At 48.9% G+C, this 19,016-nt stretch overlaps 2 protein-coding genes across 2 annotated transcripts; both read right to left on the bottom strand.

Moving 5' to 3' along the window:
- Positions 1 to 297: 297 nt before the first annotated feature.
- On the bottom strand, positions 298 to 9,160 carry LOC110552167 (uncharacterized). The gene is made up of 3 exons (XM_021643278.2): positions 9,070 to 9,160; positions 1,977 to 2,153; positions 298 to 554 (listed from the first exon to the last, which is right to left on the bottom strand). The coding sequence occupies exons 1-3, from the start codon at positions 9,134 to 9,136 to the stop codon at positions 361 to 363; spliced, it is 438 nt and encodes a 145-aa protein (XP_021498953.1). The 5' UTR covers positions 9,137 to 9,160; the 3' UTR covers positions 298 to 360.
- A 1,949-nt stretch (positions 9,161 to 11,109) lies between these two features.
- On the bottom strand, positions 11,110 to 12,167 carry LOC110552162 (olfactory receptor 2T27-like). Its single transcript, XM_021643272.2, has one exon. The coding sequence runs from the start codon at positions 12,130 to 12,132 to the stop codon at positions 11,185 to 11,187; it is 948 nt and encodes a 315-aa protein (XP_021498947.1). The 5' UTR covers positions 12,133 to 12,167; the 3' UTR covers positions 11,110 to 11,184.
- Between the last annotated feature and the right edge of the window lie 6,849 nt (positions 12,168 to 19,016).

The following is a 19,016-nucleotide window of genomic DNA, read 5'->3' as shown; positions in this document are numbered from 1 at the left end:
CGCCCCCTTGGCCTGAACCCTGTGCCCATACCCATGGGCTGGACCCTTGGGAGGAGGAGCAATACCCCCCTCCTCCAAACCTCACTGATTCACTGAACTAGTTTTAGGCGGAATCATTCCTTTGGTCTGCCATTGGTGCCCCACTGTGGATGAATGAACAGGCGTTTGCTTGGCACCCCCCAGGAAGTCACATGACAGGCTCTGCTCCATTCCCTGTGTGGCTAGGTACACACTAAACTTTGCTGAACCCGGAAGTGGATACCTGAATCTACTTGTGGCGAGACTGACAATCAATGTGACACACAGGCAGAAGCTGCAATTTTAATTCTTCCGTGATGGTGGCTGGGCCTCTGAAGGTGCTCAGTGGAGCAGTTTCTTCAGGAAGAGGACAAAGAAGATGGGGGTCGGGGCTCTGGCTCTGGCCCCACTTCTGACGGCCAATTTACAACTTAAACTTTTGTTAGTGATTGGAAAACCCATATAGGCAGTCGCTGTGTCTTTGCATAGGTCCGTGGTTATGCATTTCTTCAGTTCAATGGCTACATTGTCGATACCTGCAGGAGAACACACATGAGACTTCCCTCCCAGGCTTTCAGTCCCACTCTGACCTGCACAGACTGGTCTATGGATGGAGGCAGACCAAGTTGCATTCTCATGGAAACCCCTCCCCCGCCCCGCTCTCTAGTTCTAGGACGGGCACTGGGTTGGGATGTTTTTCTCCAAGCCCAGGGTCTTCCAATCCCTAACTTAACCCCCCTCCCCGCTCCAATCAAATACTGGCGCATCTTCGGAACTGAACCCTTCCTGTCCTGCAGTAACCCGCCAGGACGGGCAGTTCTTTGACTGACTGTGGCCAGGGTGGTGAGACAGCTGTGGCGGAGCACGCTGTGTGCTGCTGCTGCTGTGGCTGCTCGGAGCTGTGCAGCCTCGTGCAGCAGCCAGGCCCAGGTTTTAGGACTGTGAGGACCTCAGCTCTCATTCTTGGCCTATTATCAGAACAGCAACAGCCACCCACGTCACCATTTGTGACTACAGTCTACCCCTTCCAAGGTGCTTTTGGATCCGTTTTCTCAGCTGTGGGGTGCTATATGCTCTAAATTTTAGAACGTACAAGGTCTCATATCCCACTTCTGGGTACTAACTGCAACCTCTCACTGCTGTTTTAAAGCAAAGAATCCTTGTGCTTGTGCGAACTGCAGAAAGCAGACAAGTGAGAGAGTCCAAGAGACCAATCAGCAGGTGACTACCTCAAGGGGTGCTGAGCTCCCTAGAGCCATCCGGAGAGAGAGAGAGAGTAAAGAGGAGCTACAGGAATGACCCAGCCTTCATGGAACCTAGCCAGCTTCAGAGTAAAATACACTTTTATTGCTGATTCATTCCTAACCCATCTTTCAATTAATTTAGAGTTTTGCATTGGACTTTTTTTCTCTGTTTGACATAAAGTCTTGCCACATAGCCTAGGCTGGCCCAGCGCTTGGAATCCTCCTGCCAAGACCTCCTGAGCACTAGGATTGCAGGCATGTAATCTGCAACCACACCTGGCGACACCAGATATTATTAAAGCATAGTAAATTAATATGTTTAATTATGTTTTATAATTCCTTAAAGGTTTCAATTTAGTCATTGCTTTCCTCTGACTTTGAAAATGAGTGTGTGTATGTGTATGTGTGTTGGGGGGAGCTGACAGGAGTTGTCACAAAATCACTTTGTGCTTTGAAAAGAACTAATCAGGGGTTTTAGGGCTAAAGTCTCATTCCATATGTGGAACAACCTCTGAGAAGCCCGGGAGACTCTGGCAATAAGTGTATACATAAATTCAAGAGTGTCGAGAGTGTCCAGGAGTGTTTACTTCCTCTGGAGATCCAGAACACTGCTGTGTGCTCACTTGGATAGAAGCGGCTTTCTCAGCTTTTGCCGTGAAGCCTTAGGAGAGGGACCTTCCCACCTGCGGACAGCGCCTCAGCCCAGCCAAGCACCTGTGTTCACGATGCCGGAGAGTTCCACACAGTTTATCTTATCCGTGGAGCACCACTTGAGCTCTGGCTTGCACTCTCTCCCCTTCACCGCGAAGCACGTGGGACACTTGAAGCCGCTGGAGCTGAACTCGTCCACGTCCTTCTCCTCTAGGTCCCTCATTGTGATTTCCCAGGAGTCTGCCAGAGGGCGAGGGGACAAGACAGGAGACAGGCTGACCATTGGTTACAGGCAAAAGAAATACACGTGCCCAAAGAGGCGCAGGCTCTTTAAATGGTCCCTCTCACTTAGCCTCCCCCCTGCTCTGCCCCTGCAATCCTCAAGTGACACTTTTAATCCCTACAGGTCATACTTCATGGCACATGCTCTCTGATGGGCAAGACACAGCATCTGCAGTGAAAATAGACGCTACAGAGGGAGATGAATATGTCGGGGAAAGGCACAGTTCAAGGAGAGGCTGCCAAGCACAGGGAAAAGGTGGTATTTTGAGTGGGGTCCCAGGGGAGGTTTAGTTAGTTCCCAACACCTGCAGAAAGGATTTGGGCTTGGAGGCACAGGGTGCCCGCACAGTGGGCCCCAAATGATAAGGTGGAGTCTGTTCTTCCTGCATCCTCTGCCTCTGGGGAATCCTAACGTCTTCTCAACGGTAAGGCCACAAGTCTGTGTTTTCATTCATGTGTCTCCACGGCTGTCATGGGTTATGACAGGGCTTGGCTACTCTAGAGAGATATATCCTGGGCAGAGTAGAGAGGGATGGGAGCTATGAATGGAGAGTCAGGGACCGGGCGAAGGAAGGGTAAGGAGAAAGCCAGTGCTCTCTATAGAACTGCTCTCAGCCGCTCTCCTCGGAAGCGCTACCTCTCCATGCTCGGCTACCCCATGAGCTGAGGCAGGAAAACCATGAGGGGTGTGCCCACCGGAGCATCCACAGTCTCTCCTGACCTAGCCTGGGCAGCAAGAGTCCTGAAATTTCGTGTTTACAAAGAGCGAGGACTGACTTCACGGTTCATGGTGGAACGGGCCGGTTGGCTATGAGGACTGGTGATGCTCTCCTCAGGAAGACGGAGGTCCCCAGGGAGAGGACACGGGGTGGACGGCAGATGGGAGTACCTCAGAGCTTTGTTCCCTAGCAGGGACCTACGGCAAGCGTGAAAACTTGCTTTCCTTTTTCCCTGAAGGACATCTGTGCATACAGGAGGCAAAACATTTTAACAGTTTCTGGCTTAACACATGCTTTTCAGTTACTGTCCCACACTGCCATGGCCCAGCTAAGGACGAGTTCGATGCTTCTCTGTTTGGACAGAAGCAGGAGCGGATCAGCAGGGGCCTTAGATGCCTGGATGCTTCCCAAGCCACTAAAGCCCTCAGAGACTTCCGGTGAGCTGAGCCTTGTCTCCCTCCAGAGTGTGGATAGAACCCAGGCCAAGCCAATTAAAAAAACAAAAAGTCAAAAAGAAAAAGAGAAATAACTTATAAAAGCACAAAAGCTTAATACCCAAAGAACTGAAAATCTGAGAAAAAAAATCTTAAAAAGAATACCAATCATTAGCCATGAAGAGACTTCCTAAAATTCCAAAACATGGAAATGTCTTTTCCCTCTTTCTCCTCATGGGCTCTCGTTCCCACCCTGTTACGTCTAACGTGACTATTTTAATTAAAACCAAAATCAAATCTAATGAACGCGAGTCTCCTGGGAATGTTGCAGGCCCACACAGCTAGAACCTGCGGAGTGCGAAGACAAGCAGGGTAGCACCACAGCAGCGGTGTCTGTGTGTCTGGTGTGTTCACTGGGGCCACTTCTCACGGGAGGAGGGCAGGTGAATAAGGACTATCAAATTTTGCTCTTGGTGGGGAAGCCTATCTGGGCTGGAGGGATGGCTCAGTGGTTAAGAGCACCCTCTGTTCTTCCAGAGGACCCTTGGTTTGACTCCCAGCACCCACCCTGTGTCTCATGATCATCGGTAACTCCAATTCATGGGGTCTTACACCCTCTTCTAGCCTTGTATGCATATGGTATGCAGACATACATGCAGGTAGAATACCCACACACATTTAAAAGGGTCTAACATAGCCAATACGCAAGCAAAATCACTGTGAACCACACACACAAAGCCACCCCTGAGAACACACCTGGCCGCCTCCCTGCTCACCCCTGTGAAGTGGGAATAAGCATCATTTTCTCCCCATCTCACAGAAGCTGCCCAGATGGCCTTTTCTGCCCCTCCAGTGGCAGTGCATGGTTGCTGGCTCTCAGAGCAGTGTCTGATCTGGACACGGAATCATTAAGTGTGTTGTGCAGGCTGTTTGGTAGCAGCTTCTCTGCTCCCTCAACCAAACATACATGTCACACTACCTTAAGCCAATTATTATATTAAAAGATTGCTTCTTGTAGAAAGATACACACGGTATATATTCACGTATCAGTGGATACTAGACATATAATATAGGATAAACCTACACAAATCTGTACACCTAAAGAAACCAAGCAAGAAGGAGGACCTTGGGTAAGACAATCAATCCTCAGTCAAAAAGAAAAATAGGATGGTCATTGGAAGAAGGAGAAAACAGGAAACAGGACAGGCGCCTACCACAAAGGGCCTCTGAAAGATTCTACCCAGTAGGGTATAAAAGCAGATGCTGAGACTTATAACCAAACTTTGGGCAGAGTACAGGAAATCTTAGGAAAAAAGGGGGAGATAGTAAGACCTGGAAGGGACAGGAGCTCCACAAGGAGAGCAACAGTACTAAAATATCTGAGCACAGGGGTCTTTTCTGAGACTGATACTTCAACCAAGGACCATGCATAGATATTACCTAAAAACTCTGCTCAGATATAGCACATGGCAGCTTGGTATCCATGTGAGTTCCCTAGTAAGGGGAACAGGGACTGTCTCTGACATGAACTCAGTGGCTGGCTCTTTGGCCACCTTCCCCTAAGGGGGGAACAGCCTTGCCAGGCCACAGAGGAGGACAATGCAGCCAGTTCTGATGAGACCTTATAAGCTAGGGTCAGATGGAAAGGGAGGAGGACCTCCCTATCAGTGGACTTGGAGAGAGGCATGGGAGGAGAAGAGGGAGGGAGGATGGGTTTGGGAGGGAATGAAGGAGGGGGCTACAACTGGGATACAAAGTGAATAAACTGTAATTAATATATATAAAACAGGAATTACTCCAGATAAAAAAGCTTGCTTCTTTGTGAAGTTCAGGTTTTGGTTTGAGCTGTTAAGATGCTGAGCAAGTAGGCACCACTCGGGGCTCTTTGTACAATAAAAGACAATGATCTTTGTGCCTCTTGTGTAGAGGAGTCTTGACTGGAAACTCTCAGTGAGGATGGCTTTGGGCCATGGCTGAGGCAAGACATGACAAAGGGGAAAGGAAAAGAGGATCTGAAGGTGTACCAGGATAAAAACCTGCACATTTTATCTCGTAGGCCTCTTCTTCCCCTAAAAACAAACAAAACAAGTCACTTCCACAATCTGCTCATAGGAAGCAGGAGGAAAGATAAAGAGATGGACATTACTCATAACAGCTATATTATGGGATCCACCTAGATGTTCTACAACAGAATGGGTTTAAAAATGTGTACTTTTTCACCACGAAGAAGTTACATTATTTATAGGAAAATGGACGTAAGTGGAGTTACCAGATGAAAGGAATTAAGACAGTCTCGGAACGACAAATGCCATGTTCCTTTTGTATGTGGCTCCTGTATCTTATACAGATATATGCAATCATGTTTGTACTTAATATATGAAAGAACTGAGACTGTCTGAAAGAACAAAGAAGAGTGATAAGAAAGGAGGAGTGGGAAAATGCACCCCAAATGTGTGTATGAAAATGTATGTGTGTATGAAAATGTCCTTATGTAGAAGTATGATGAATATATGCAATGTATGCAGGCATAAAAATGTCCTTAGGTAGCTTAGAACTATGATGAATATATACTATTTACATTATGAAAATGTTCTTATGTAGCATAGAAGTATGATGATATATACAATGTAAGTGTGTATAAAAATGCCCTTTATAGCACAGAAGCATGATATATATAATGTATGCATTTATAAAAATATCCTATATAACATAGAAGTACAACAAATGTATATAATGTATATGTGTATGAAAACATCCTTATGTGGTATAGCAGGGGACCGTCTCTGACATGAACTGATTGGCCTGCTCTTTAATTACCTCCCCCTGACGGGGAAGCAGCATTACCAGGCCAGAGAAGAAGACACTGCAGCCACTCCTGATGAGACCTAATTGACTAGGATCAGAAGAAAGGAAAAGAAGTCCTCCCCTATCAGTGGACTTGGGGAGGGGCATGCATGCAGAGGGTGGAGGAAGGGAGGGATTGGGACGGGAGGAGGGAGGGAACCACGGGGGGGGGGATACAAAGTGAATAAAGTGTAATTAATAAAGAATTAAATATATATATAAATGAAGTATGATGGATATATATGACGGTATGTGTGCATGAAAATGTCCTTATATAGCATAGAAGTACAATGAACAGACACTGTTGGGAACAAGCAAAAGAAACTTATTCCAAGTCCTACCATTTCCTTTTCAGGCTCCATTAAATCAGAGGGAGAAACTAAGCTCAAGGTCCTAAGCTCTAGGGGAGCTCGGGACTTCCCAACAGCTGAACAGCTTCTGTTGTAAGGAGACAGTTGTCTGAGTCCAGATACCTCAGGGACAATTCCTCCATCTTGCTGGCAGGGTCAAACTAAGTTCATGTTCCCAGGCCAGGAACCAACTCCTATCCTGATGGCAACTCCCTTGCTCAACCCCTACGTCAAAATATGACTGGACAATGCTACAGCTCCTCCTGTTCCCTCCTGCTTTATGTTTTCATCCTTTAAATGTCCCTTCAAGGTCGCAGTTCAGCTCCTGAGTCTGTTATGTGGCCCTGACTGATGAGTAGTGGCTTGATGACAATAAATTTTTGTCATCTGCATTGACCTGGGGTTGAGTTATGTTGGATTTAAGCTGACCCCAGAACAACACAAGGACAATTTAAAAGCAGGGAGGAGCTACAATTTTACATACAGCTGTAATACTCATAGAAGCTGCTTCTAAAGTGAGGCCCTTTACAAGAGCTCACAAGGAAATGAAACACAGGGTGGAAACCTGGGCTCTCTGCCTTCAGCTTCTGCCTTTCTCCTTTATGTCAGTTGAAGGCAGAGAGATAAGTCATTGTCCTTAATTTTTCCCGGGTCCCTCCTGATTCCCACAAAGCAAAACTGCAGGACAGACCAGCACAGATGAGGGCGATTATCCAGAAAAGCTAGATTGCAGAAGTGGGCAGCATGTAGCAACCACACTGGTCACCTCAAGGAGGCCAGCTTTGGGCCATCTGGGCACTATCCTGGAAGAAGGACTTGGGGCAACTGGATCCCTTTGTTTATCCCTCTCCCTCTGTGGCTGCATAAAAACTTTTGCTATTACTTGTTCCTTTCTGTGGAGCTCTGAAGCAGGTGGCTGAGCCCACTGGAGCTGTGGGAGAGGCAGGCTTTGCCCTGAACCTCTGCTAACAAAATCACGATGGCCTCTTGTTCATAGAGCCCCCCCTAAATTGACTCTTTACACACTCTTCCTGTGATGATGGGTCTGTTAGTGCGAGTGGAAGGAAGGCATGGGTGGCCCCTGCATGTCCTGTCACCTCTCCCTTTACCTGCTAAAGAAAGAGAACGTACGTACTGTGGGAGAAAAATGAAAAATCTGAGGGTGCGCATGAGCCCTCACCACTGAATCAGTGGGCTGAGGGATTGTGTGGTTAGCTTGGGGGGGCTGTGCCAGCAGGCAGAAATGAATATTCAAATGTTACAGAGGCAGGGTTTTGGTGTCTCATGTGACTTGATGCCCTTATTTGACCAGAGGCAGGGGAATGAGGAAAGGACAGACATACAGACGCACACATACAGAAGAGCTGGGGTCAGGTGGGCTGTGTGGACTCTGATGGAGTCACACCAACGACCCAGCAGCCCAGAAGCTCAACATGTCAGTAAGAGGCCTCTCTCTGTAGGGGAGCAGTCAACAGGGGAGGAGGAAGCGACCGTTGCCGGTTTCTGTACACACTGTCAACACCTGCACTGAAACCCATGCCTTCCCTCTGAGCCTGACCCAGTGGGGTGAGGAAGGAAGACTTAGCCCATTTCCCGTGGGTCTACAGCTGTTCAAAGCTTCCTCAGTTCCCCACAGGAAGTTAGGGTGACTCAGTGGTTGTCTGACCTATATGAGGCCCTCAGTTCAACATACACATGAGAGAGAGAGAGAGGGAGAGAGAGAGAGAGAGAGAGAGAGAGAGGAGAAATGGAACTTGCTTTAAAAATAAATATGGCTCATATCTGTGTGAGGCAGGAGGCTTTCTCTAGGACTGAGACCAGCCTGGGTTACAGAAGGAGACCGTGTCTCAACACTGACACCACCTCTGCCATCACAAATGACCATGCTGTACTAGCCACACGCCCAGGGCTCAAAGCCGGATCCAGAGCCTCTTGTGCTGGGACAAGGGTAGCCGTTGCTTACACAGAGCAGCCAGCTCTCAGGGAAATCAGGAAACAGGCAGAAGCCCTGCACCTCACACCGCTGAACCCTTCACCTTCTGTCAACAAGCAGCCGCTTTTGGGAAACAACTCCGGGACCTTAGTGTGTAGACAGCACTGTGTGTGTTACTCGGAGCTCATGCATTCCTCACAATCCCAAGGGGCCGAAATCACATCCCTAACTCTCTAGAAGGGACACAGGCACAGAGAGGCTCAGCTGTTCCCCGGAAGCCAGGCGGTCAGGCGGGGACATGGAGGACTCCGCCCAGGCCATAGCACTGCTGAGTAGATTGCACCGGATCTGCAGGCAGAAACCACGGTTCACTGCAGGGGCCCGGCAGAGCACAGTGCAAGGGAAGGTGGCCCTGAAGGGGCAAAGCTTCGGATTGACCCGGCTGTCGGGAACAGCGAAGGCGGTAGAGATGTGGGAGTATAAGCTGGAGTGGGATAGAGAATGCAAAACAGAATTCAGGAGGAGGGGTGCAGAGGATAGAGAAATACAAGCTGGGCTGGGGTTATAGAAAGGACGGCTCCATCCCACCCTCACCTGCAGAGAAGGGCATGAAGGCGAGGCTACAGGCCAAGAGAAGCCTGCTCGGGACGGCAGGGTGCATGGCCCAGGCTGTTAGGTCCTGTCTCTGTGGAAAGAGCATGGTCAGGTGGAGTTCACACAAGGCGACATGGCCGGGTCACCTCGACTCAACCCATCCTCCACGTGGGCGACACTGTCTCCCAGGCCGAAGCTCCTCACAACTCGAACGAGGGCTTTAAGCGTCCTAAACTGGATATAGAGAGCAAGCGGTGGGCTCAGCCGCTGAGCGGGCCGTGCTGACAGCCTTGCTCTGGGGCCACCTCGGACAAAACATCACCTAGGCTTGTGCGGCCTGCAGGGAGCTCTGGCCTGTTTCTCTCCTTCTCACATGGCTAAACCGAAATGAGAAGGTGGGAGCGGCTTGAGAGGTGCCCATGTCCTCTGGAGGAACTGGGAAGGTTGGGTGGCCAGGGTAAAACCAAGAACCGGTACCGGGTGCTGGAATCCTGAATCCAAGGCGCTGCTCTTCCCAAAAAGAGGCCCAACTGCGTTGCGCATGCGTAGGGCACAGGGCCTCCAGGTTGTCAGCCTGTTCTCATTGGTCCGCACTTTACACTCTTCCCGCCTTCTTGGAGCCTTGGCCAATGAGCTTCCAGTGCCTCAAGCTCCCACGTGACCAGAGATGTCTTGGCAGGGGATCTCGGCAGTTCTGAGAAACGAGAGGCCTGGAGAGTGGGGTTTCTGTTTTCCCCACCCAGCTCCATTAAAGATGACTTCTTGTGGTTGGCTGCCTTCCCTACTTTCTTGAAGACCCTCTGACAAGAAGCACCCAGGTACTTTTAACTGACACCCATTCCTCACCCCTAACAATGCATGAAGGGCAGCAGTTTTTCATTTCAGGGTATTTTCTAAGCTCATCCTGTCTGGGGGGGAAGGGGGCGTGTTTTGTGCAGGTACATCACGTGACCGCCAGACCCAAGCATTGTGCTTTGGCTTGTGAGCATGTTGTTCGTGTGTTAACTGGATGACAGATCCTAAAGGGACCGGAATTCCTCCTACTCACCCACCGACCCCATCGTTGAAGCCTTGCTTTTCCGTCACCCTCGGAAACCCCATGTGGTTTCTTGAAGCAACCATCAATGGGTGAATGGATAAAGAAAAGGTGTCTTATATACACAGTGGGACATTATTTAGCCAAAACAAAGGAAAAAGGCTTGTACTCTGCTGTGACGTATGATAGTAATAAAACTGTCAGAAACTTTAGCATGTCCAGGGGTTGACCAATCACAGTTAGGGAAGCCTTCCCTCTCCCCCTGTAGTGAGAGTTCTGCTAACAGGAAGTGGTAGGGAGGAAGCTTGAATTCACAAGTATTTTGTGGGTAGCGGGTGTGTGCTGAGGGAGGGGGTCAGGGGAAGCCTGGCTGACCTATAAATATATATGGATAACTTTGGAGCCAGGTGATGCATGAAGCCCAGGCCTTCAATCGGGGCCTTCAATCGGAAGGGTCTAGCCGCAGGCTTTAAAACCTTTATCCCTTAATGGGAAAGAATCCCAGAAGAGGAAGACTCAGGGACGTGGAGTCATCCCCAAGGCAGGGACAAATTCCAAGAAGCTGGACCAATGCTCATGAGATCACTGGTTAAGGAAATGGTCTTTGCAGTTTTCTATTTATCCAGTATTTATTATTAATCACATCTTCCGGGCTCCCTCCTAGAAGCTGACAATGTGGCATTAAAGAAGTGAATCCTCTGCCATCTGGGTTTGCACAAACTAGTTGGGAAAAAGAAACCTCTCAAATCCACAAATCGGGTGAGGGGAAGATGGCGGGCTGAGCTGTGGATGGGAGAAGCACTGCAGATGTCTCTGACGCTTTAGGCAGTTTCTAAGCAAGGGAAGGAGAAGCTACCTGAACATGTCAGGTACAGTTCTGGCCATGGAGGACTCTGCTGAGGGGCTGTGTTGAGAGTTCTCAGTCAGGACATCATGCTTGAGGACAGGAGGCTGATAGAGAAGACGGAGGAAATAGCCAGGGATGAAGGAGTCGAGTGGATGTATCTCTTTGCCTCAGCCTTTAGTGCATATGATGATGCTAAGAGCTGAGGTGCTTGGCCTCTTCGTCCTCTCAGGTCTCACACACTCCTACTGACCCCACACCTTCCCATTGCTTTCTTCATTGCCCCTGTTACTTCCTTGTTCCTGAGGCTGTAAATGACAGGGTTGAGCATGGGTGTGAGAACGGTGTAGAAGACAGACACTGCATCATCTTGTCCTGGAGAGTGATAGGAAGCGGGTAGCATGTAAGTGTAGACAAGGGGCCCGTAGAAGAGATTGACGACTGTCAGGTGGGAGGAGCATGTGGCCAGGGCCTTCTGACGCCCCTCGGCAGAACGCATCCGGAGCACAGCGGCCAGGATGAGGGCGTAGGAGGTGGTGATAAAGGTAATGGGCACCAGGAGGACCACCACGCCAGTCACAAATAGCACCTGTTCATAGGCTTCCGTGTCGGCGCAGGCCAGCATCAGCAGCGAGGGCACCTCACAGAAGAAGTGGGAGATCTTCCGAGAGCCGCAGTAGGGGAACTGAAGGGTCAGGGAAGTCTGAATGGAGGCATTGAGGGATCCTCCCAGCCAGGAGGCCACGACCATGAGCAGGCACACCTGGCGGCTCATGAGTGCCGGGTAGCGCAGAGGGTTGCAGATGGCCAGGTAGCGGTCATAAGCCATGAGGGCCAGCAGGAGGCACTCTGCAGCCCCCAGGAACATGAAGAAAAACATCTGCGCCCCGCAGCCCCCAAAGGAGATGCTTGTCCAACCAAAGAGAACGCCCACTATCATCTTGGGGACAGTGACTGACGTAAAGAAGATGTCCAGAAAGGACAGCTGGCTGAGGAGGAAGTACATGGGTGTGTGGAGTCGGGTGTCCACCCAGATCAGAAGGACCATGGCCGTGTTGCCGGCCACAGCAAGGATGTAGACCAAGACCACCATGCTGAACAGAAACAGGTGTGTCTGGCTGTTGTTAAAAAGGCTTGTCAGGACAAAGCCAGTGGTGGAATGGTTCCAGTGCTCCCTGCCCATTTCCTGCCACTAAGCTGCGCTGTCGGGGAGAAAGAGCCAGTTCACCAGTGGCAGAGAGAGGGAGAAGGGTTGAGGCGAGAAGATAAGAGTCAGGGAGTTGGAGGTCCACTCTAAAGCCCGTCTCATGAGTAGAGCACTGTTCAGACCAACAATTGCAGACAGCACTAAGTCATAGTGAAGGATGCCTCTCGGGGCTAATTCCTAACAGTTTTCTCACCTGCATGCCCTTTGTATGCACACTCTAAATTCTACAGCCCACAGTTTTCTAGTAGTAGGGGTTGCAGTCTGGGATATCTGTCTTCTTGTCTTAGCTGATCCTTAGGTGAGATTCTGGGCAGCTAGAAATGATGCCTGTACCCAGAGCTAGCCCAAATCATTTGAACCACGCCCACACCACTGCTTACCCATCTTGCTTACTCATTCTTACAGAAAGAACAAAACAAACGAAACCCAGGAAGAGTCAATGGGACTGAAGTACAGTTGGTCGAGTGCTTGCCTAGGATGCACAAGTCCTGGGCTTGGTCCTCAGCAGTGCAAAAACCAGACACAGTGGCATGTACCTACAATCCCAGCAACTGGGAGGTGGAGACAAGAGGATCAGAAGTTCAAGGTCATCTTTGTCTACACAGTGAGTCTGAGGCCAGCTTGGGATACACAAGAATGTGTATCAAACAAAAAATAACAACAAACCAGGAAGGGTTGTCTATACTTTCTGCTTCTTCCCTCTGACTCCTGATCAACGATTGTGGCTTTGTGTGGAATGGCGTCTTCTCTCCACCTGGGAACTGTGATTATTAAATCATCTTGTCAATGGTCTCCTGATCTGCCAACCTTGTACTAAAAGAAAAATGAAGTTTCAGGTGCATTTAAGGCATTCCCATAAAGGGAACGAGAAGTTCTGGCATTTTGTAAGCACAGCTTGCTTTATGTCTCAGACATCTCAGATTTTGTGTCTGGAAGGAACCTGACTTAACATCTTCATTTCACTGGCGAGCAGTATGAAACATGGGCGACAAAGGTGGCCTTTCCGCTGCACCTTGGATCCTCACAGCTCTTCTGGAGTGGGCTTTCTCAGCCCCAGCACCACTGGCATCTGTGGCTGGGTAATTCTTTGCAGTGTGGATGCCCTGAGTGTTGTGGAACGCTTCACGCCATACCTTACTCTACCCTCTAGATGCCAGTGGCAATCCTGTCTAGTTGTGACAGCCACAAGGCTCTCAAGTCTTCATGGATTGCCTCCTGCAGGTGTAGTCACCCCCGGGAATCTCTACAGGGAAGCCTTTCCCTTCCCTCCGCTCCACCGAGGCAAATTAAAAAGCCCAGAGCTCACACAAGGCAGTGTGTTTAACCTGACCTGGCTGAACGTCCTTTTCAGATTCCCCCCAGTTTAAAGCATTGGGATTAAGTATGCGGACAAGTTGCTAGGTTCCCGACCAAGCTCCACTGATTCCTAGCTATGTAACTTGTGCAGGGCACCCAGCCAGCCCCAGAACCCTCCTCTCAAAGAGCGAGAGAGCCTTAAGTGGTGAACACCTGCGAGTGTCTGCAGGAGGCCTGACCCTTCTGAGCATCATGCTGCTGCTGGCATCCATATTGTTGCCATTTGCCTAGCGTACACATGCTTCTTTGTAAGGTGGAGCCCCTGAGTCTACTTCCCAGAGTTACTGTGAGTGTAGCATAAGGGAAACAAGGAGGGTGTCCCTTCTCCAGAGCAGGCATGGGAGGGACTCCACACAGCAACTTCATCTTGCATCATAACTGCATACTTCTGTGCAAAGGGCTTGTAGCCCCTCCCATGTGTTGATTCTCTACGTCTATGTTCTGTCTCTTGAAACAGGGTCGGAGATACTAGACTAGACTAGACTGGACTATACCAGACTGCAGAATATCTGGAGTGAAGCACTATGCCTTTCTTCCTCTTATATTTCTTAATCAAATTTGGGCCAATGCTGGGGGACCATAGGAAGATGTGTAGAGTAGATGGGGAAACTCGTTTACTCACAGAGGCTCCACCCCCTCTGTTTCTACCCCTTGTCATGGTCACATGAGGCCAACATCCCCTTCGGAGCTGAGCCCTCCTGCTTGACCCAGCAATGCACCCTCCTTTGTTCCAACAGGGGTTTTCTTCCCCTGGTGGCATTTTAGAGTTGATGTACACATATGAACTTCAGTGTATGTAACAGGTGCCTGCCTATGTGTGCATTACATGCTTATCTTTATAAGCCTGCCTACCTGTCTGCCTCTCTCTGTCTTTGTCTCTGTCTGTCTCTCTCTCTCTGTGTATGAGAGAGAGAGAGAGAGAGAGAGACAGACAGACAGACAGAGAGAGTGCACAATTACTCAAAGGAATTCTTTTTCTTTTACACTGTTTCAGAATAGATGAGGTTTTCTGCTCTTGTCTCTTCCAGCATGAGGAGAGCAGAACTAGTAGACATCAGACACTGAAGAGTGGCTAGAATGAATCAAGAGATTTATAGGTGTGACCCATATGTTTATAGGCCATATGTTTGCTGTTACAGGCTGCATCTTGCCCAAGGTTGGTTTTGGTTGTTTTGATTCCTATGGTTTTTCTGGGCTGATTTTATATCTTATTTAATCCCATGGTTGGACTGACATTTCACCCCCCCATCCCCAACACACACTCGTAAGTATAGCCTTAATTTTTTTTTTTTTTTTTTACAATGTCAGGTGTCTGGCATTGAAAAGAGCAATGTTAGAAAAGCCTGCTGACTTACAGAGACACAAGTGTTGAAACTTTGATAGAGAAGAGAACTGCCTTTTTCTCTATAACTTACCTCACTGTTCCATCTGTACTGTCCATCAGGAGCCTTCCTCTCTCACTGATATCTTTCCTTCTCCCATCTTCTCTCAGAGCTGCAGGCTGAGGGTTGGAGACCAGAGTGCCTCTTTTGGGAAGTCTGCACAGAGAGCCATGAGAGCTGAGGGTGAAACTTGCTCCCTTCACTCAGGGCACATCTTAAGAATTCTTATGTCCCTTAGACTCCCTTCTCTGCACAGGATATTCTGTTGACCTTTACTGCAAGGACAGTATGTAGCTATTTCCAGCACACCTGCAATGCCACTGTTAAAAAGCTTTCACAATTTCCTGCTTTCAGGACTTCCATCATGCAGTCCTGTGCAGTGCCTATCATTTTCGTGTGCTTTGAGGCTGTGACCTGCTTCCTCCCAAGTCTGTAAGTCAGAGATGAAGTAAAGAGACTTAGAAGTCTCTGTCGATCTGATCTTCATGTTGAAATGATCTTTACAGCCCCACAACTCCTGAGGGTTATGCTGCACTCCTAAAAACAGCCATTTAACTCGTCTGGGGACATAGCATGGCCTTTGGAAGGATTAAAATATTTCTGAGCACAAACAAATCTACTGAGTTAGGGCTTTCCTAAGCAGAGGGGATGGGTACTCCCACTGGCAGAAGCCACAGGGGTAGACGAGGGCATGGACTCCAGATAAAGAACCATCATCATATGTTTGCTGTGAAATCCCTCAGGCTCCAACTCAGACCTGGCAAGCGATAAAGAGGGTAGATCTCAGATGTCTATCTCAGCACCCTTCTGAGTAAGCCACTGAGGGCCTCATAAGAACCATTACTCTAGCCAGATGTTTACAACCAGAGGTTACGTGCTCTTCAGGGGACTTTAGTCCATCTCTGAAGGCCTGTTGGTGGTCATGATGACGAATGGGAGTGCTGCTGACATCAAGTGGGGAGAAGCCAGGTGGGGTGCCCAACAATCTCCGTGCAAAGGACAGGCTCTCGCCACAGGTAGTTAGCCAGCCAGACACGCCACGGTGTGAGGCTCAGAAACGCAGCCTCAGTTTGAGGCTGAGGAAGTCCACTCCTGCTCTGCCCTGTCCCAAACATGTGTGAGAGCGTTTCCATCCCCTTTCCTGCTGAATTAGTGTGTGGAGGCGTAGTGTGAATGGTGAGATCACCTCAGATTATCAGAGGAGGAAAGGTGAAGGGTCCGCTGGAAGAGTCATGTGTGCACGTTGGTGTGCAGGGGCACATGTACATGTGTGTGATCATGTGTGTGGAGGTCACAGGTCAACGCTGGGTGTCAAAAAGAACTATGTAGCTTGTTTTTTGAGTCAGGGCCTCTCATTGTCCTGGAGCTCATTAAGTAGGGTAGGCTGGCTATTATCCAGGCAGGGGTCTCCCTATCTCTTCTCCCCCAGTACTGGGATAAAGGCATACCACTAACCTGGATTTTTATGTAGGTTCTGGGGATCAAACTCAGGGTCTTAAGCTTGCAAGACAAGTATTTTTCTGACTGAGCTATCTCGGAGCCCAGGAGAAACTTTCAAAATAATGTCAGTTCTCATCAGTTGTAGCATCCAGACGCCCTCATGCCAGGCTTCTGGGGATATAAACAGAGCCAGCTCTGAGCTGGCAGAAACAGCTAACTGAGCAGATGAGTTATTTGAGTATGAGAGACACACACCCAAAAGGCAGAACCTTTCACCCTGCAGAGCATAGGGGTTTGCTAGGATCCTCTGAGTACAAGGTCAGCCTCGACCAGGAAGCAATAACTGCTACTGGTCAGGCAGGCAGTTGCCCCGCAGACAGAATGTCCACAGTTCTTATTTTACTGTTCTGCAGACCATCAAGGCCATGATGGGAGTCACTAGTTTCTGAGACATTTTGTCACTGGCTGGAGCAGCTCTAGGGAGGAGAGGTCGCTTCCTCTGTGCTCACGGTGACACTGGGCGTTTCCAGGCCCATGCCCTCTGGATGCAGAAGGCTGTACTAGCTTTCCTTGTCTGCCCTCTGTGAGTCAGGACCACACTCTGACTCTTTCACAGCTCTAGACAGCTGGGGCTCTGAGATGGCAGAGTGGTGAGTTCTAGTGCATTCTGGCCAAAAGCCAGGTCTTGTTCTGACATTTCTTCTCCAAAGCCTCACATCTCCAATTAGTGAATGACAGTTTATCCAATAACCCTTTAAGAGACACCAATGAGCAGACTTAGCTTAACCCCATGACATATAATTTACAGACACTGGTCTGGCTAAAACTAGATGGAAATATCTAAAGAAATGGAATTTATATAGAAAGAGTCACAGACAGGATGATGAAAACCAGGTTTGCGGTTCTCAGCATTTCTGTGCTCCAATTCAGTACCCGAACAGAGGGAGGCTCAGGGCCAATAAACAGAGGCAGCTGGGCTTCCCAGAAGCAGGACACCCTGGCAGAGAGGGCAGTTTGTGTTTAAAACAGCAGATGAAGGAAGGTCTGGGTTCTCTACCCTCCCTCAGCCAGTGCTGAGGGTAAGCTGCTCCTCACCTGAGCACAGATCTGAGGCCTGTCCCTGGGTTGGGGGAGTCTTCCAAATTGGAAAGTCAGAGACCCTTCCTCCTGGGTCCCAGTAGTTCTTTGACGTTTTCTGAGTAGGAAACTCAGTGGTTCTATAGAGGAAACAAACTAGATCCTGAGGAGTTGACAATAAGGGCACATCTCAAAATTTGCCACAAAGCTCTTCATTTCTAGAGAAGTGGAGATGACGCTAAGAAAACACACACACACACACACACACACACACACACACACTTCACTCAGCTGTAGTGAAGGATCTGTAGGGGCACCAGGGCCCCCAGGCCATTGTTCTACATCACATATATATTCATAAAGTGCTTAGGAAATCTTGGGTTCATGAAAACAGACTAATAGAGCATCATCTTGGTGTCTGGGGGATACTGCTCACCAGTGAGCAATTAGAGACATGCAAGTGCTCCTTTCCTCCCCTGTCCCCGCCTCCCTCCCTCTCCCATCCTTTTCTTATATCAACTAAAGTTGGTTACAGGTATGTATGTGTATATGTATGTATGTATGTATATGTATGTACGTATGTATGTATGTATTTTGATTTTTTTTGAGACAGGATTTCTCTGTGTAGCCCTGGCTGGAACTCACTCTGTAGACTGTAGACCAGACTGACCTTGAATTCAGAGGATCCACCTGCCTCTATCTCAAAAGTGCTGGGATTAAAGGCATGCACTAACCATGCCCAGCTTCAGTTATAAATTTTAAAAAGTCTTATTGCTCTAGTGTGTTTTTTATTTCCCAACTTGAAAGAAATTAGAATGGGAAGTGAGCTAATAGTTCTTTACTTCCCATTTTGTGTTAGATACGATCTACCTTATCTCACTTATACAACACGACAGAGGGGGAGATCAACCATTGTTTTTAAACATGAAAACACAGGCAGGGTTAACTAGTTCAGTGCCCAGGCCACCTGCACAAGCAGTCTGGGACGTGGCACAGGTCATCAGTCAGCACAGAGCCCGTTCCCCTCCTGGTCTTCTGCATGGCCAGTGTGTATCTCACCAGCCTTCTGTTCATCTTTGGCACTTAGACTGTCACAGGTACATACACGCCCACAGTGCTGCTGGAGCTGTTCTCTCTCACTATCCCCTCTCCCATCTCTTAATCTTACATAATCCAGGCTGGCCTTAACATTTTCTACATAGCCAAAGGTGACCACGACTCCAGGTCCTCCAGCCTCTACCTCCTAAGTGCTAAGATTGTAGGCATTCACCATGAATCCCAGTTTTATGTGGCACTGAGGGTTGAAACCATGGCCTGGTTCATTCTAGGCAAGCACTCTACCAACTGAGGCACACCCCAGGCCTTCTTGTTCTTTATTTGTGACCTCATGCTGTGTTTGCCCAGCAATACTTATAAAGTACCCGCTGCACTGGGGCAGCTTTGACTACCCCATAGCCCTCCTAGTCCATATGCCTTCGATGAAGTTCACCATAAGGTCATGTGACCCAGTTCCCTGCACATGCAGAGTCAAAGCCGCCATGGCAGAGTGCTCTGTGATGCACCCACGCTTGCTGAGCCGGTAGAAAGAATGGCTGGAAGCCCAGC

This window comes from Meriones unguiculatus, chromosome 11 (genome assembly GCF_030254825.1).
Source record: "Meriones unguiculatus strain TT.TT164.6M chromosome 11, Bangor_MerUng_6.1, whole genome shotgun sequence".
In the NCBI taxonomy this organism is placed as follows: domain Eukaryota; kingdom Metazoa; phylum Chordata; class Mammalia; order Rodentia; family Muridae; genus Meriones; species Meriones unguiculatus.
Note: the sequence above shows the minus strand (reverse complement) of the source record. Positions and strands in the feature narration are given on the sequence as shown.